At 42.5% G+C, this 19,141-nt stretch overlaps 1 protein-coding gene across 5 annotated transcripts; it reads left to right on the top strand.

Moving 5' to 3' along the window:
* The first annotated feature begins 11,464 nt into the window (after window positions 1–11,464).
* LOC104605583 (uncharacterized) lies at window positions 11,465–16,981 on the top strand. Of its 5 annotated transcripts, none has more exons than XM_088889355.1 (4): window positions 11,465–11,898; window positions 13,309–13,823; window positions 13,971–14,125; window positions 15,818–16,981. In XM_088889355.1, the coding sequence occupies exons 1-3, from the start codon at window positions 11,679–11,681 to the stop codon at window positions 14,016–14,018; spliced, it is 783 nt and encodes a 260-aa protein (XP_088745481.1). In that variant the 5' UTR covers window positions 11,465–11,678; the 3' UTR covers window positions 14,019–14,125; window positions 15,818–16,981. The 5 variants fall into 5 exon arrangements, with proteins under 5 accessions (XP_088745481.1, XP_010268707.1, XP_010268708.1 ...); XM_010270405.3 differs by having other exon boundaries at window positions 11,465–11,892; XM_010270406.3 differs by having other exon boundaries at window positions 11,473–11,888; window positions 13,323–13,823.
* Window positions 16,982–19,141: the final 2,160 nt, after the last annotated feature.

Below are 19,141 nucleotides of genomic sequence, written 5' to 3' on the forward strand. Positions count from 1 at the left end.
GATTTCATCAAACCAAATAGTTGAAATCGAAATGTTCCTGCAAACCAAATGGACCCTAAGAGATGTAAATGTCTTACATTTAGATGGATTAAACTTTTTGGGTTAAAGATTCATACAAATCTTGTATGCAAGTCCCATGCATTTAACATTTGATTTTCTTTATTGACTATGAACTTGAGTGCTATTAAGCCCGCGCCTTCTTAGTAGCGTAGTCTTATCTCTTGTTGTATGAGTCCTATCTGCTGTATAGTTGTTCTTGTTGTTCTTGGTTTGATTTTCCTTTTTCGTTTAGGAATTTGTATCCTAATCGCAAGAGGGAGCTAACTTAACTCTACCTCTATATATAAATCTTGTAATCGGTTGATGGAGGGATATACAGAAAGAAAAGATTTCCCTTCCAACTCGAGTTTGTTCATGGTATCAGAGCGAAGAACGTCCGACTTTCGCACCGCCTTCTGAGACTGCAATGCTCGATCTTCTCTGACCTTTGTTCGTGGAACAGATCGCTGAAGAGTTTGCAGAACTCTATTCTCGATCGTCAAAGCTGGTGGCTGCAATATTTTCGGATCATTGCTCGTTCGACCCTCTCTGACCTCTGTTCGTAGAACAGATCACTGAAGAGTTTTTTTTTTTTTTGCTTCCGATTGTCAAAGCTGGTGGCTGCGACAATTGATTACTTCGGATCATTACTCGTGAAGTGGATCTCTGAGGATTCTGTAGAGCTCTGTTTGCGACAGTCAGTCAAAGCCGGTATCTGATCTTTGCTGAAATCAGGAAGGAAACGGAGACATCTTGCTTTGGCCGATCAATCATGGCGGATGGAAGAGAGAAGCAGAATGAAGGTGAGGGCGGAAGTAGAAAGGTGGTCTCACCGTACTACCTGGCAGCCAACGACAATCCGGGTAATATAATTACCCAAGTCCAATTGAAAGGAGATAACTACGAGGAATGGGCTCGAGCAATGCGAATGGTGCTCCGAGCCAAGAAGAAAATCGGATTTCTTGATGGAACTATATCTCAGCCCGCGGATGATTCACCGGAGCTGGAAGACTGGTGGACTGTAAACTCGATGCTGGTTTCATGGATCCTCAACACGATAGAACCAAGCCTACGCTCTACAATCACGTACATGGAGACTGTGAAGGACCTATGGGATGACATCAAAGAATGGTTCTCAGTGGGCAATGGGCCAAGGATTCAGCAACTCAAGGCAGATCTTGCGACAAGCAAACAGGCAGGTCTCCCAATCGTGACATATTATGGCAAACTGAAGCAAATCTGGGAAGAACTTGCTAACTATGAGCAAATCCCGACATGCGTCTGTGCGGGCTGCAACTGCAACATCACTGCAAAACTGGAGAAGAGATGAGAAGAAAAAAGAGTCCATCAGTTTCTGATGGGCTTGGATGACTTAGTATATGGAACAGTGCGTTCCAATATTCTGGGCACCGATCCGCTGCCAAACTTGAACAAAGCCTATGCCATGGTGATACAAGAGGAGCGGCTGAGAACCATGACCCGTGGCAAAGAAGAAAGAAAAGAGGTGATGAGCTTTGCTGTGCAAGCTCAAGGCGGCACAAAAAGAACGGGACACGATACAAAAGAAAAATCTGGAGCGTGCACAAACTGCGGACGCACAGGACATGAGGCTGAGAGTTTCTTTCAACTTACCGGCTACCCGGACTGGTAGGGAGACCGACTGAGATCCACTAGGAGTGGGAAAGCTCGAGGCCAAGGAACACAAGGTAAATCTGGTTGTGGACGTGGAGGCGGACAGAGAGCAAATGCAGCACAAGCGGTAGGGCAAACTTCTAAACTGACCCACAGGACAGAGGGAGATCACACTGCTTTCGGTGGATTGACTAATGAACAGTGGTCCACTTGTCTTAATCTCTTGAATTCTTGCAAACCCAGCACAAACGAGAAGTTGATAGGTATGAATTGGATAATTGATACAGGAGCTTCGCACCATATGACAGGAAACCTGAACCACCTGCGTGATACCAAGACTGTGACCGATTGTCAAGTTGGATTGCCCGATGGAAAGCATGTCATGGCAATAAAGAAAGGGATCGTCATTTTGAATTATCACATGAAGCTTACTAATGTGCTTTATGTTCCTCGTTTGATTTGTAATCTGATATCTGTGTCACAATTATTAGAAGAGTCAAATTGTAATATCCAATTCACTTATAAGTTTTGTGTTATACAGGACCGCACTTCGAGGATGGTGATTGGTGCGGGTGAACTACGCGGAGGGCTCTACTGCTTCAAAGGTGCGTGCTCAAGCAAGGTTCACAAAGCAAAGGTTGAAGCTTCATACGAGTTATGGCACAAGAGAATGGGTCATCCCTCTGAGAAAGTAATTAAACTTCTTCCTGATTTGAACTTTAGATGTGATAGTAGAAATAGGATATGTGGATTTTGTTCAAAAGCCAAACAGACAAGAGGTACGTTTGATTCTAGTGAAAACAATGCTAAAGGAACTTTCGATTTGATTCATTGTGATTTAGGGGGTCCGTACTCGGTACGGGCGTCTTGTGGTGCCACGTATTTTTTGACCATTGTTGATGACTTCTCAAGAGCCGTTTGGATATTCTTACTTAATGACAAAAGTGAAGTGGGCAAAACACTGCGGAACTTCCTTACTATGGTTAAACGACAATATGAAAAATTGGTGAAGATAGACATATTTCTCTGAGCAAGGTATAATACATCAGACCTCATGTGTGGAAACACCGCAGCAGAATGGACGTGTCGAGAGAAAGCATAGACATATATTAAATGTTGCCATAGCTCTTAGATTTCAGGCCAACCTCCCTATTGAGTTTTGGGGAGAATGTGTTATGACAACTGGTTATCTGATCAACAGGACCCCCTCCACTCTCCTTTTGGGTAAATCACCATATGAGATGTTGTATGGGCAGAAACCAAGCTACAAACATATACGCACATTTGGGTGTTTGTGTTATGCACGAAGCCTGAATCGTACCAGGGACAAGTTTGCCAGTAGAGCCAAACATTGTGTCTTTGTGGGATATCCCTTTGGCAAGAAGGGGTGGAGAGTTTATGACTTAGAAAATAATGAATACTTTGTTTCTAGGGATGTGATGTTTTCAGAAACTAAGTTTCCTTATGCTATTGAAGAAAAACAAGTCGAACGCAAACCCGATGATGGTACTCTTGCTTATAATCAGGAGGAAACTGAAGAGTGTGGCGAAGAAGATAGTGAAAGAGGAAAGGGTAATGGTACTTGTGAAGTCATAAGAGAGACAGGACAAGGCGACAGGTGTGAAAATAATGAAGGGGAGCATGGAGTAAGGGGGGTTCTATGGAAGAAACGAATACAGAGAATGAGGAACTTGGACGAGGTCATAGAGTGAAGCATCCTTCCACCCGTCTTAAGGATTACGTCATACACACCACATGGTGTTCCGACCACAATCTGAGCCCTTCTGCTAGTTCATCTCGCCAATCTCACTCCTCAGGTACTCCCTATCCTATAACACATTATGTGAATTGTGATAAATTCTCTTTGCGACATCGCTTTTTCTTAGCAGCTGTCACAGCTAATCATGAGCCCTAGAGCTATTCAGAAGCTATCAAGGACTCTCGTTGGAGAGAGGCAATGAGAAAGGAAATTGAAGTCTTAGAAAACAATAGAACCTGGATAGTGGTGGACTTGCCGCCAGGGAAAAAGGCGCTCGGAAGTAAATGGGTCTACAAGATAAAGTACCACTCAGATGGCACAATAGAGCGGTACAAGGCATGGGCTTAATAAGTGCAAATGTCCTCTCAACAAAAAACTATTCCAGCATGATCGATACATCTCTAGCTTGTTGCTGAAATTCTAATTAGCTTAATTGATGAGTGATGATTAAGAACAATTTAAATTTATGGGTTCTACCATGATACCCAAAGACATGATACCCGAAAGATTGGTCAAAGTCTTTCCGGCATCATAGATTTTTCCATAGAGTGGATTGGATACAATATTTGGTCCTTACAAAGCTGTTTTTAGTGAAAATTTATATGAAAGACAACAAAATATATAGTGTACATATTCTATGAAAATTGCTGCAATATAACTCATATGTGAATGAACTAGTTGTAAATAGACCTGTTCATGGGCCGGGCCGGGCCGGGCTTTCACTTGTCACTAATGAAAATATATTAGGCCCGAGCCCGAGCCTAGCCCACCGACCAACGGGCCTATAACTTGGGCCCGAGCCCGAGCCCGAAGCCCGACCTAATTGAAAAATAAAATAATTTTCCCTATTCAAATTATAATTAAAAATTCAGATAGTATTTTTTTTTCTATTTAAATGAACAATGGGCCTACAAGATGGTATTTTTCCCTTTCTTTTATATTTTAAACACAATTTTACATTCTTAAATCAAAAAATTTATTCAAATGGACATAATCACATAACTAATTTTAAGTTTAATATTAGGTCGGGTCGGGTCGGGTCGGGGTCGGGCTAGGCTATTTTTGACAAAACCCGTGCCCAGATCAAATTTATTGCAGGCCGGGCTTTTTGGCCCGAATTTAAGCCCGCGGGCCTATAAGCTTGTTCAAGCCCATCCGGAAGTCGGGCCGGGCCGAGCCGGCCCCTCGGGCCACCCGGCCCATGAATAGGTCTAGTTGTAAAGGAACACCATAGTGTTGGCGGATCTATGTTCAAGCCAGTTGCCTACACTAACGTTTGAAAAAAAATAGTTATGAAATTTATTAATAAATTTAAATTTTGTTTGCAATTGCCCCCATTCAATCCTTTTTCATAAATGAATAAGTAAGAAATAAAGAAAAAGTATACAAGAATAACATCTATCTCCCTGTTCCATGTAAATCAAATTATGAAATTTGTGATTTAGGGTTTTAACTTTTATAGTTTTTTATTTTCCTTTCCTTTCATTTGTTTTTTCCTCATTTCGCATCCCTCAAGGTTCAAAATATCAACACGATATGCATCGTATCGGTACTTAGAAACAGCCGGAACTCTATTTTTTGTAGTTTTTTTTTTTAATTTTTGTTTTTTAGAAAGCTAAAAACAGGCGTTTCGGAGCACATCTTTTTCAAAAGATACGATACGATACGCTTGATACTTTAAACCATGCCCCCAAGAACTCAATCTTATCTCTCTACCTCATCTCCTCAAACCTAGAAATGACAATTGATGAGGGCAGATTTGGCCCTCCAGTGAAATTGTGACACTTGGCACCTCATGCAAACTAAGTGCAGCCTCTTGACAACTGGGCAGCTCGGGAAGCTCGGTCAGCTCAGTAGAGCTTGCCACAGCTTGCCACTTACAGACAGCTCGGCATGGCTAGCCACAGGCAGCTCGGCAGAGCTCACCACAAGCAGCTCGGCATAGCTCGGGGAGCTCGGTCAGCTTGGTAGAGCTTGTCACAGCTTGCCACTTACAGACAGCTCGGCATGGCTCGCCATAGGCAGCTCGACAGAGCTCACCACAAGCAGCTTGGCATAGCTCGGGGAGCTCGGTATAGCTAGGGGCAGCTCGACATAGGCAGCTCACCACAGGCAACCTGGCGTCTTACGAAGAGCTCGCCACTTAGGGGTAGCTCGGCACTTACAAGTAGCTCGACACTTAGGGGCAGCTCGGCGTATCGCAGGAAGATCTCCTGCCTGACAACCGTACCTAACAGATCCGGAGACCTGCGCCCACGTCTCTCGCTAGGCGGCGCCGTGCCTACCAGTCCTGAGAGCTGTCCCTTGATTGGCAGAGCCGTACTCTGTAGCAGCCGCCTGCACCCGCCACCTCAGCTCTGGCAGTAACGGCTGTGGTAGAGAGATAGAGGCGGTTACACCTGACTTGACAGAGGCTGTTACGCCTGATTTGACAGGACACCACTATATAAGGACTCCGACCCCCAAAGACAAGGGAGAGAGAATGAAAAAATGGAGGTAATCCCTGCTCTCTAGCTCTCTCATTTCTCTCCAAGCTCCCTACAATCAGAATGCTAACTTGGGCATCGGAGAGTCCCCGCCAGGAAAATACCCTCGGGTCCTCTGGTTCAGTTCTCGCAGGTTCCTCAGCTCCCGCCGCCTACAAAGAGGAGGAAAAGATGGAGTTCTCGCAAGTTCCTCAGCTCCTGCCGCCTACAAAGGAGAGGAGATCACCTCATGCAAAGGGCAGTTGGATTGCGCTACACTAGGGAGCTCCACCATCCCCTGAGTTACAGGCCACCTAGGAGAAGGTCAAATGATGAGCTCGTCACCAAGTAGCTCACCACCAGGGAGCTCGTCACTAGGCAGCTCACCACCAAGGAGCTCATCACTAGGTAGCTCATGCCAGGGAGCTCGTCACCAAGTAGCTCACCGCTAGGGAGCTCGTCACCAAGTAGCTCACCGCCAGGGAGCTTGTCACCAGGTAGCTCACTGCCAGGGAGCTCGTCACCAGGTAGCTCACCGCCAGGGAGCTCACCACCAGGGAGCTCGTCACCAGGTAGCTCACCACCAGGGAGCTTGTCACCAGGTAGCTCACCACCAAGGAGCTCGTCACCAGGTAGCTCACCACCAGGGAGCTCATCACCAGGTAGCTCACCACCAGGGAGCTCATCACCAAGTAGCTCACCACCAGGAAGCTCGTCACCAAGTAGCTCACCACCAGGGAGCTCCACCATCCTCTCCTGGGAGCAGGCCAAATGATGAGGCACTTAGCAAAAAAAGTTGATACATCACAAAAATTGGTACGTGACCAGAAACGGTTACAACAATTGGCGCCATCTGTGGGATCACGCTACAAAAAGCTATGTTTTCATCCTACAAAAGCTAAGTGCTCTTCTCCTAGAAAGCTATGTCCTCACTTTTTAGAAATTGAAGCTCTCGCTTTATAGTTTACATTTTTTATGAACTCAAAGACTATGCAGTGATCTAACAGACTAAGTTTATTTTCAATTCAGTTAAAGCCTGATTAGTCCTCTTTGCAAGGTCCCCCCTACAAAGATGAGCTCTTCATGGCTTTCGCTGGAGTTGGCGGCCAACAGACTACATAGGCGTCTTTACTGGTCGAGCCTTCCAAGGCTCCCGTGTGAGCTGGCGACCTAAAGTTAGTAGTGTTGCCCCCGAAGGTCGAGCTCCTAGTAGCTTCTTATAGGAGTGGGTGACCGGCATTACGAAGCTGATGCAGCGCAATCATAGCTCTAAGGCACCCACCTGATCGGCTTGACACCTTACAGGTTGCTTGGCATCTGGTCAGCTCAGCACCTCACTATTAGCTCGGCACCTGGTCAGCTCGGCACCTTGCAGGTAGCTCGGCACCTTGCAGGTAGCTCGGCACCTCGCAGGAAGCTCAACACCTGGTTAGTTCGGCACCTCACAGGTAGCTCGGCACCTGGTCAGCTCGACACCTCACAAGTAGCTCGACACCTGGTCAGTTCAGCACCTCACAGGCAAAGCCTACGGGCCACATTACTACTTAAGACCCAGTCGCCTCTTCGGCATGGGCAAAGTCAAAGAAGAGTGGACTACGAATCGCTCCCAAAGCCTATGGGCCACATTACTACTTAAGACCCAGTCACCTCTTCGGCATGGGCAAAGTCAAGAAGAGTGGACTACGAGTCGCTCCCAAAGTCTACGGGCCACACTATTGCTAAATACCCAGTCGCTTCCTCAGCATGAGCAAAAACTGCAAAAGTGAACTATAAGTTGCCCCCGGAGCTTAAGGGCTACACTACTAAACTGGCGAAGACCTCCTCACCTTACAGGCAGCTCGCCACATACAGGCAGCTCCCAAAGCCTAAGGAATTGGATCAGCACTTACTATCTCGTCGACTTACGGGCCAAAAGAAGAAATCTACTCCCTTCGCTGAGTTACTCTCAGCTTGGGAGTGGGGGGCAAATGATGAGGGCGGATTTGGCCCTCCAGTGAAATTGTGGCACCTGGCACCTCATGCAAACCAAGTGCAACCTCTTGACAACTGGGTAGCTCGGGAAGCTCGGGCAGCTCAACAGAGCTTGCCACAACTTGCCACTTACAGACAGCTCGGCAGAGCTCGCCACAAGCAGCTCGGCATAGCTCGGGGAGCTCGGTATAGCTAGGGGCAGCTCGGCATAGGCAGCTTGCCACTCTGCAGGCAGCCTGGCGTCTTACGAAGAGCTCACCACTTAGGGGCAACTCAGCACTTACAGGTAGCTCGACACTTAGGGGCAGCTCGGCGTATCGCAGGAAGATCTCCTGCCTGACAACTGTACTTGACAGATCCGGAGACCTATGCCCACGTCTCTTGCTAGGCGGCGCCGTTCCTGCCAATCCTGAGAGCTGTCCCTTGACTGGCAGAGCCGTACTCTGTAGCAGCCGCCTGCACCCGCCACCTTTGCTCTGGCAGTAACGGCTGCGGCAGAGAGACAGAGGCGGTTATGCCTGACTTGATAGAGGCTGTTATGCCTGATTTGACAGGACACCACTATATAAGGACTCCGACCCCCAAAGACAAGGGAGAGAGAATGAAAAAATGGAGGTAATCCATACTCTCTAGCTCTCTCATTTCTCTCCAAGCTCCCTACAATCAGAATGCTAACTTAGGCATCGGAGAGTCCCCGCCGGGAAAATACCCCCGGGTCCTCTGATTCAGTTCTCGAAGGTTACTCAGCTCCCGCCGCCTACAAAGAGGAGAAAAAGATGGAGTTCTCGCAGGTCCCTCAGCTCCCACCGCCTACAAAGGAGAGGAGATCACCTCATGCAGAGGGCAGTTGGGTTGCGCTACACCAGGGAGTTCCACCATCCCCTGAGTTACAGGCCGCCTAGGAGCAGGTTAAATGACGAGATCGTCACCAAGTAGCTCACCACCAGGGAGCTCGTCACCAGGCAGCTCACCACCAGGGAGCTTGTCACCAGGTCGCTCACCGCTAGGGAGCTCGTCACCAAGTAGCTCACCTCTAGGGAGCTCGTCACCAAGTAGCTCACCGCCAGGGAGCTCGTCACTAGGTAGCTCACCGCCAGGGAGCTCGTCACCAAGTAGCTCACCGCCAGGGAGCTCGTCACTAGGTAGCTCACCGCCAAGGAGCTCGTCACCAGGGAGCTCGTCACCAGGTAGCTTACCACTAGGGAGCTCATCACCAGGTAGCTCACCATCAGGGAGCTCGTCACCAGGTAGTTCACCACCAGGGAGCTCGTCACTAGGTAGCTCACCACCAGGGAGCTCATCACCAGGTAGCTCACCACCAGGGAGCTCGTCACCAAGTAGCTCACCACCAGGGAGCTCCACCATCCTCTCCTGGGAACAGGCCAAATGACGAGGCACTTAGCCAAAAAAAATTGATACATCACAGAAATTGGTACGTGACCAGAAGCGGTTACATCAGCGATATCCCCCATCTCTACTGGGTACCCAAACTTAGAGATGGAGATTACATTTGTATGGAAGGAAATTGATAGGGATACTCAGTTGAGGATGGGGACGGGAATGGGGAGTGAAATCCCTGCCTTGCCCCAATGCCAATTTTATTTTTTCCCAAAACTTTTTATTAAAAAAGTCTAGGATTTGGGTCCCCAATGGAGAACCTTTCTCCTGGACGAAGATCAAGGTGGGGGATGGGAGTATGGTCGCTGCCCCGAACCCACCCTGTTATGACTAAGTTGATATTATTCTTGTCCCCACTGGTCAAAGGTCTTAGATCCGCCACTTACATTTTAAAGTCTTTAATGACAAGTTTATCTTATGATAAGTTGGGATCTCCTTCTAGTTGAAAAAAAAATCCTTTCCAATGCATTCAAATGAGAAAAGATAGACCATATGATGTCTCTAGATATGCTAGACCCAACCACATGATATACTAAATATATTTGTCAATGAAAAACAATGAAGAAAAAAAAGGTATCGCAGTTTTCCTTGGTCCAATTGGCAACTTCTGGCACTCTAACTACTTACCATGTGGCAAGAAGAGACGGTTTCTTAATGATTGCACATATTTGATAAAGAGAATGAAATATTGCCATCCAATTAGATTGGTCTCGGGCAATCGAGAGAGACAATTCCTTACAAGTTGTATAAAAAAGAAGAAAGAAAACAATATAGAGATGGGCATGTTTAAGTAATAGATGGATGGGAAAGTGGGAATAGAATAAAGGCTTGTTTGGGAAGAATGCAAATACAAATATGTAGAATGCATTCTAGTCGACGTAAATATAAAGTTGGTTTAGTTTTGCGTGATAAATTTATTTTCTTGCCAAATAATTTTTAGGTGTAACCAAGGTTCAAGGTATCGACATGTATCAACCCGTATTGACCGATATGTATCGTATCGGGAGCACCACGATATGCCTCTATAAAGGGTGTATCAGGGTTCTGATGGGTTCAGGGGGTGGAGGAGCCTTACACCAGCCCCTTGAACTAGTTTAAAACAAAATAAAAAGTAAAAAAAGGTCGATATTGCCTAGTACGCCCCTATCGACGTATCGATATTTAGAACCTTGGGTGTAATAGGTGCAAACATGAATCCTGAGATTAGAATATACCTTTTAACATTGATCAATTTTGAATGTAAAAGTTTGCATCCATTTTTGGATGTAAACTTTGCTCTCATTTTGATTGCAAATTTGTCTCAAAAGCTATGTCTTCTATCATTATCAAGGCACAAATGCATTCTTCCCAAATACTAGCAAAATTAAACCAAAACACATATATACATTGATCCAATATTTGCACCCTTTCTAAACAGAGCCTAAATGGTTTGTCTTGAAAAGGAGATGAGATAACATGTTTATTGATTTTCAAGAAAAGTAGGGTAGGAACGGATAGGATGGAAAAAGATCCGAAGGGAAATGTATTTTATTGCATAGGTGTCATGCATTTAAGGTCCATTGATTTGCAGTCAGAATCAGAATTGAAATCCTTTGGAATTAGAATTGGAATGGAAATGGAAATTAAGGTCTATTCCCATAGTCTTTTTGGTTCAGACAGGAATGAAAATGAAAATTAGAATCAGCTGGAATGAGATTCCATTCCTAAGAGAGGGGGAAATAATGCCCATTCCTTCAAATGGGGGAATGCCATTCCACCAAGAATGGGAATGAAATTTCGACTCCACCCAATCAAACAGTTCTGATTCCAATGAGATCCTTTTTTTTCTATAAAAAAAGCTTAAGGCTATATTTGGTTGTAGTATAATTTTGATTTATATTAGTATAAATTGAAAAAAAAACGCAAACTTTATTTTAACCTTGTATATTGCTTTACGACTTATTTTACATCATTTGTACTACAATCAAACAAAACAAGTTAAAATCTGAAACAAAAATAAATCGAAGTTTGCACCTAAATCATTTGCACTATCGGTTCAATTTGGAAAGAATATAAATACAAACCGTGTAAATAAATAAAAAATACAAGGTTTTGCACTCCATATTTTTCTATTTGTATTCCTTCCAAATTAAACCAACATAATTTTGTATAAGTGCAAATTTACACTCCAACCAAATGCAGCATAAGGGGTGGGAATTTTTGGCTGGGTGCGGCACAGGATGGGACGGTGGGTGAATTGGAGAGCAAATCTGCCCCCACAAGATTGCCCCCACAACGTCTATTGCAGCCTTCTTCTCGTAAACCCAACTTCATCTCCTATTCCAATTCCTGGGTCGTTTTGGAAGCAGAGAAAACTCTGGAGAGAACCGTTTCAGACTTGAGAGAGCACAATCGAAGCTCGAAAGATCTAAGAGATGAGCGTGTTCGGTGGGGATAGCTGGGCAAGGGAGGCGCAACACAGAAAGAGGAGAGTGGATGATCTGTTGTTGCAGGGAGTCAAGCATAACAAATTTAATCATGATGGCTCTGACGTTTCGTCTTCCTACAAGAAGCTCTCTAACGGAAAATTCGCATGCCTCGTGTGCCCCAACAATCCCATCCTCGATTCCCCTCTCATGCTCTCCGTGCGTAAGCGTAACCCCCCTGCCTTTTCTTTTCCTTGTTCTTCCTTCTCATCCATTATTGTTGATTGTAATCTTCTTGTTTTCTTGGATTTAATAGAACCAGAAATCATAGATTTATTCTTTCTTTCTGAATGTTCAACTTGGGAAAGAAAATAAACCGCTTTTTACATTACAAATACTGAGGGATTCACTTCACGCCTCTGAAATTACCCTCGAATCCCCATGTTGTTTGGGGTTACTAACTAAACTATTGGCCAATTTGTTTCTGCCAGGAATCAGTCAAGATCAGGAATTAGTGAATTGTTTCTGGATTAACCAGTATTGTTAGAGATGAATACAACAACTAGGGACAAATTAGATTAGTCTCCCAGTAGGTTTCTGATAACTCAATCATTTACTCAAAGACTATTGATTTAGAAGTGTTGCAGTGTTGTCACCTTTAGTGGGTTCTGTAGCTAAGACATGCTCATTTTAAAGTTTACTCGGCTGACAATGCAGTGAATTGCTTCTAGCCAATGCCCTAGCAGCTGCAATGCACATTACCTTTGTAACTCAATTGTTTGGTGTTGCCTACAAAAATCCTTCCTCCGTTCTGGAGTCCTCAGATCGTTACTCGCTGCCTCAATCATGACCTAATGCAATTACCTCTATAAGTCTTTCAAGAAGATGGGGGTTTTTTCACGTTGATCAGATTAAACTATAAACCTTTAGCTCCCAAAGATAACGGTTCATGTTTTAACTAACCATGTCATGAGTCCAAGCCTCCTTGTGTCAAAATGCATAAGTAGATGTAGAAACTTCATTTGCATTATAAGTGTAATCCACTTTGGATGAGCTAGAGCGTGTAGCAGGATGGAAGAAATATTGACAAAAGGAAGATGCCGGCTTGCCTGGCTGGAGAAGTCTACATGCATCCAACACTAAACTTGGGACCCAATCCCCTTTCCATTTGCTAAACCAAGTACTGATCGTTGGCCAGAAATAACAAATAAATAGGTAATTGCTGAAGGAGAAAAGCTCTGAAGTTTTGTACACTTCCCAACTATTTTTACTGCATAAAGAAGCCAATATAAGTATGTGAGAAACTTGAATGATGTGCTCCTATCAATCAACAACCAACTGAACCTTGTTTCTACCACAAGCAGGAAAGCATGTGAACTGCATGTGGTTTTAATAGTGGACAGAACATATAAAAGATCTATTTAGTGTAGATTGTGCGTGTGCGCCTGCAGATGGGGCAATATAATTTCAGTAAGGCCTGAGGTTCCATATTTTGTGCTAGCAAAATAAAATAGACACTAAAATATTCATGCATTGGTTTGTTCTAACTTGTTAATTTTAATTTGCTAATTTTGTTTATCTACTTATTTATTCCGTGGTGCAAAGGTTTTGTCATCAACTTTTGGTTTGTAATTGTCAGAAAAAATTCTGCAGATGCATAGCAAGGGAGCACGCCACATTGCTGCAGAGTCCAGGTTCAAGGAAAGAGAATTAGCAAGACAAGAAGAGATAAATAAGAGAATTGCCTTGTCATCTGATTCTTTAAGGGCATGCTCTGCTACTTCCAGCCAACAGTTAAAGATAAACAACAAACCATTGATTGAACGGACAAGGAAGGCTACCTCTGAGATGATTTATAACCAAACCCTTGATCAATATGCAACAAATGAAGACTATAATACGAAATTCAGTAAAGGCGGTACTTCATTCTTTGCAACTAAGTTCCCAACTGTACCTACACAAAGAGTGGAATCATCATTGACAGTAAAATCTGAATCCTCCAATTCTAACAAGAGTGGATGCGAAACTGAATCATCCTCTATGATGCCCATACATCAGAAATTGGAACTCTGTGAGCGTCGAGAGAAGGAACTCAAGTTTACAGCTGCAGGTTGGAAACGTGATTGCCATGGAAAGTGGTTTAAAGATGAAAATGTGAGCTTTTGCTTATTTGTTTACATTTTTTTCGTAATTTCCAGGCTATTAACTCATTTATTGCAAAGCTATAATTTCTCCTCTTTATGCCTTTAAAATGGTCTCCAAGATGTAAGCAACCATCTTAGTCTTATTCCTGGTTTGCAGGTTGAATTTGACTCTGATGAGGAAGATCCAAATGTCTGCCTCACGTAAGAATTGTGTTACATCTAGCTTGAGCTAATTATGATTTTCCATATTGGAACCAAATTCTATTGAAGCTGGGCAAGTGGAAAATGATGGCCAATAAGCAAATTTAATAGGTAACGTGTGTTTTTCTTTCTTCCTGTTCTTTTTTCTTATTGGTAATTTTGCGTTGCATGTCATCATCTATATATGCATTATCTGAGCTCACATCTGCTATGATAATGTTCCAGAAATTTTGTGCCCAATAAAAAGCCAACACAATCCCATTTGTTTTAAATTAGAAAAACTGATTTTCATTGGATTGCTAGTTTGGCGGTGTTTTATTGGAAAGTGCTTTTATAGCATGTTTTATGAAAAACTGAAAATAAATCTACTCAAGGAGCTCTGAGTAATGCTTGGAAATTTTTGAGCAATAATAATAGGGGCAGATACGAGGAGAGCCGAGCTGAATATTAAACTATTTGAGCTCGGATCGGCAGAAAAACATAAGGCTTGAGTTGGTGCTCAAGCTCAATTTGAGCTAGAAGTACTGGCTCAACGCAAAAGCTCAGCACAGATCAAGCTTAATAGTGACCCAAGATTCATATAAAAAATTAAAAATTATACACAAAAAACCATTCCCTATTATACATATAAAAAATTAAAAATATTATATAAGCTCAATTAGGTTTGTGAGCTTCACAAGCTGAGCTTCATACTATTTGAGCTTGAATGGCTCCCAAATAGCCTATATATTGGGCTCGAGCTTGAATGGCTCACAAATAGCTTGATTTGTGTCCAGCCCTTAATAATGGATATACAATGGTAGGTGTAAAATGGACCGAGATCCTAGTTGGGTGGCAACCACCATCACCTGGATGGCTAAAAGTACAGAAGTGAGCTATCGAATTAATAAATTAACAGTAGCAGGTGCCTTTTAAGACCATGAATAGTGAGTTGTCACAGCATTTCATGCTAAAGTATTTACTATTGGATTAATGAATTAACAGCAGCATTTATCAAAATAATAAATAAATTAATTAACAGCAGCAGGTGCCTTTTGGGACCATGAAGGGTGAGCTGTCCCAGCATTTCATGCTCAAACTGCAATGGGGTTGAATGCTTGAGTTCAATTACTTACTGTCTGTGAAGGTCTTACACTTGCAGCTTGATGGGAAATTAGGTAGTTGATACTTTGATACTGACTTACATAACATGACACTTTTGGTTATACATTTTGCAACCCCCTTGCTAATGTCATGGGAATTAGAAATGACTGTCATTATGTAGAATTAATGGAATAGTTTATAAAATGTAGCTTGCTAAAGAAGCTAACATGGGCAAAGATGAATTTGGGTTGGTCCTCTCGGCGTGGGGATAGCTGAAATAGATTGTGTGAAACATTGGGGTGGCAATCCAAAGGATGATGTCCATGCATAGTTTTTTGTTAATATAGTATCTTTTCTTTTCTTGTCTTGTCATCTCTCTCTTTCTCTCTCACACACACACAGCTACTTTAAGATTCACAGCAAGCTAATTTTATGAAAGCATACCCTGATAATTTCACAAATTAAGGACAACATACTTGTGAAAATGTTAGAATTCAGATTAGACTGCTTGGCTGTATTTTGCAACCCCCTTTGCTAATGTCATGGTAATTAGAAATGATTGTCATTATATTAATGGATTAGTTTACAAAGCATATCCTGATAATTTCACAAATTAAGGATAACATGCTTAGCAAAATGTTAGAATTCAGATAAGACTGCTTGACTGTATTTTCTATTTTCTCAAATAAGCTTGTTGGTTTGTTTTTGTCTTCTGAACAGGTTGGTTGCCGTTTTCACTGGTCATTTCTCAAAATCAATCTGGCGACACCCTTGAACCTTCCATGCTGATGCCCACGCCCTGACAGCTATTTAATTGCCATTATTAAAACTGTGGGCGTAATTTGGAGAATGATATTGTCCTATTTGCTGTTGTTGTTGCAGAACTCTTTCTTGCATTTGTCATTTTGTCCCCAGTTCCCAGAATGCTGGGGCCCCCACCCCACCAACGACATAAAAGAAATTTTTGTTTCGGCAGATGATGTTCCTGTAGGTTTTCTTTCTTTCTGTGTTTTTTTCCCCAGATTTGACAAGGTTGTGTTGAAATCCATTTAACACCTTACCCCACACAATGCTGGCATCATTTACTCTGGCACCAGATTGACGGTTAGCGAGTGCTGGAAGTGGGCAGACTCATAAGTTGGCCATTTATGTAGTTTACTTTTTTCTTGTTTGTTTATGGAGATTTCAGGTTTATTGTTTCTCATGTTCTCTTTTCTCTATTCATCTTTAAAATGCTCTTATTTTTTCCTTTTCCCAATTTTTCTTTTAGTTTTGGTAGGCAGAATTGTTTTCGAAGCTTAGAGGTGTCATGGGTTGGGTTGAGCTTATCTCGTTAACATGCCAAATCTATCTAATCTCACCAGGTTTCTCAGGTTTCAATTTCATGACGTTTGTGCAACCCAAATACTTTTTAAACCTGAATCAAGTCATCATCTTCTTCAAGCTGTGTTTGGTTTGAAACAAAAGGGAAAGGCAGGGAAACCTGGTACAAATTTCCCTACGTTTCTCTGCCCTTCCCTAACTTTTTTTCCAACCAAACATTCCCTTGAGGTGCACCTCAACCCAAAGCGATTCCATCTTCAAAAGTTATTGGTTTCCTACTAGTCCTTGGAGCTTATTCTGTTTTGGGTGGTCGAAGTCGAAATATGTGGTGAGAACTGAACAGAAATTTCCGAAGGAAATTGGTATTCCTCTTTTAGATCGTTGGTGTTATTACAATATGTCAATGGTACAAGTATGATATAATAAATGTCAAACAGGAAAATTATGAAAAGAATGTCAAAATTGAACGTTAGATAAAACTCCCTGATTCCCTCTACTCCAAAAAAAAAAAAAAAAAACCCTCAGCCTCAGGAATCAGGATGGGTGTTTCCTCATACGACAGAGTAGAGAATAACGTTAGTACGGGGTGTAAGAGGAGCGGTGGCACTAACTCCGAGTGCCCTTGCGCGGGGTGAACGAGGAGCTGCAGTTGAAATCCTGCCAAGGTGGCCGTCATTAGGCCCCTTCCCCTCCTCCGGCTGTGGTGGTTTGTAATACATTCGAGCCGTTTGAGGACAGTGCGAGTGAAATCGAGCCACGATCCTCACTCCTGTATCTAACATCTCACCGTATTTGCCCATCTCTTTTCTTTCTTTCTTCCTCTCCTCTATCTCTTTGTTTTCTCTGCCTCTCCCTCCCTGGGTTTTTTTTTTTTCTCTTTTTTCTTGCAAGGGCCCAGCAGCAGAAGAGAGAAAGGAGGTCAAGGAAGAAAGAAAAGTAGAAAAAGATCAGAAGAGATTATCAGAAAATGCACCAACTGTGAAGCCCAGGTAATGGGCCTCCACGTACCTTCAGGTGCAGGAGAAAGTATGTCGATGGAGGTCTTTTATAGTTAACTCCCTGTTCTCTCTGACTCTCTTCATTCCATCGTAGTAATTGTATGGTTGAAGCTATTCTGGGAAAAATAAAAAATAAAAGAAAAACCAAACACGTGGTTTCATTGTGAGTCATCAATTTGAATGGAATTATGAGTGTAGGCCTCGTGGGAAGCCTACCTCCGATCATGCACTGTGCAATCAGATTATCTCATTGACTTTTCATTTCATTACAGGATTCCGGATTCCTGTTTGTTGAAGCGAAGGAGGTAGGTCCAATGACAGATGTTGGGTGTCGTTTTCTCCATCCTCGCAATATATATATATATATATATATATATATATATATATATATATATTTTTTTTTTTTTTTCTCCATCCTCGCAATATATATATATATATATATATATATATATATATTTTTTTTTTTCAACAGATAGCTTTATCTTCTTTTTTGAATTTTAGGGGTGGTTGGTCAGTAGGAGACCGGAGCCGTAGGGTTCGGCGTTGAGTATTTGGACCGAGCAATGGGGAACATGGCATGTGTGGACGCACGAAATAAAGGTTTCCCTCAAAATCTCAGAGTTGGTGATACAGAATATATTTGTTCCTATAATTTCGTTATAGGCAAGCTTCAAAATTTCGTATCGGGCCGGCCGATAGTATACGTCTTTATAAGGGTGTTTCGGGGTGTGACCAGCAAGCAAAAGTACAGGCTCAATAAGTTCCAACTGATGCATCAGCTTGAATTGATATTTTGAACCTTGGGCTCCGTTTGTTTGTAATATAAATGTTGTACTGGGGTATATTATGTACTGTGTTCCTGTTTGCAAGTATTTATTTGATATACAAAAAAGTAGTGATTATCAGATTAAAAATGTATTTTTTGATATTTTTGTATTTTAAAAAAAGAGCATTACTGTACCTATTTTTTAGATACAATTTTGTATTATTTTGATAATCAATTTTTTAACCAAAGTTAAGGCATTGGAGCATTTAATGATGGAGCCCACACTTAGCACCAATTTCAAACAAATGAGATGAGTGTAAAAACGGTTTAAAATCTGAACTGTATTTGCATTCATGAACTAAAAAGAGGATAAATATGCAAGGTACATATTTGCATTTGTATTGCAACCAAACACAGCCTTGGCTGTAGGTACTAGTTCATGCCTTCACATGGCATTGATCGGGATTTCCGTTATCTCCTTAATAGGCTTTTGGAATTACCAGTACAGATGATGATGGATGCCACCATGGTTAACCTCCATTACCATACCTCCCCCGGGGATGTTACTGAAGTGAGTTAATGAGGGAAAAAGCGCACCTCACCCTGATTCTGACCCATGAAGGGTTTTAGTTGGTGGTTGGTACCATTGCCTTTATCACTTGTCGAGTCACATTATCAGAAATATTTTGGGTTGATCAATATAAATTGCTATTTTTACATAATTTCACATTTTAACTCTAAAGGGCAACAATCATCATTCTCTCGTTAATTTTTGGGAAAATTCTCGATTAGTACCCTGAACTTTCAGAAATGTCTAGTGCCACTTTGATCTTTGAATTTTAAAATGTGACAATTCAACATCCAAACTTTCAAAATGTGCCAATCTAGTACCTACCATTAATCATTCGTCAGTTATCTGCATCACATGATGACATGTACAATTTAAAATTTTTGGAA

The sequence above is a fragment of the Nelumbo nucifera genome, chromosome 1 (genome assembly GCF_055504915.1).
Source record: "Nelumbo nucifera cultivar China Antique chromosome 1, China Antique-T2T, whole genome shotgun sequence".
NCBI lineage: Eukaryota > Viridiplantae > Streptophyta > Magnoliopsida > Proteales > Nelumbonaceae > Nelumbo > Nelumbo nucifera.

Excerpts from the sequence above, each read along its gene's own strand:
- LOC104605583 (XM_088889355.1), top strand. The coding sequence starts at position 11,679 with ATGAGCGTGTTCGGTGGGGATAGCTGGGCAAGGGAGGCGCAACACAGA. Across the intron at positions 11,899-13,308 it reads CATGCTCTCCGTGCGTAAGC|AAAAAATTCTGCAGATGCAT; the intron begins GTAACCCCCCTG and ends TGTAATTGTCAG. Across the intron at positions 13,824-13,970 it reads AGTGGTTTAAAGATGAAAAT|GTTGAATTTGACTCTGATGA; the intron begins GTGAGCTTTTGC and ends CCTGGTTTGCAG.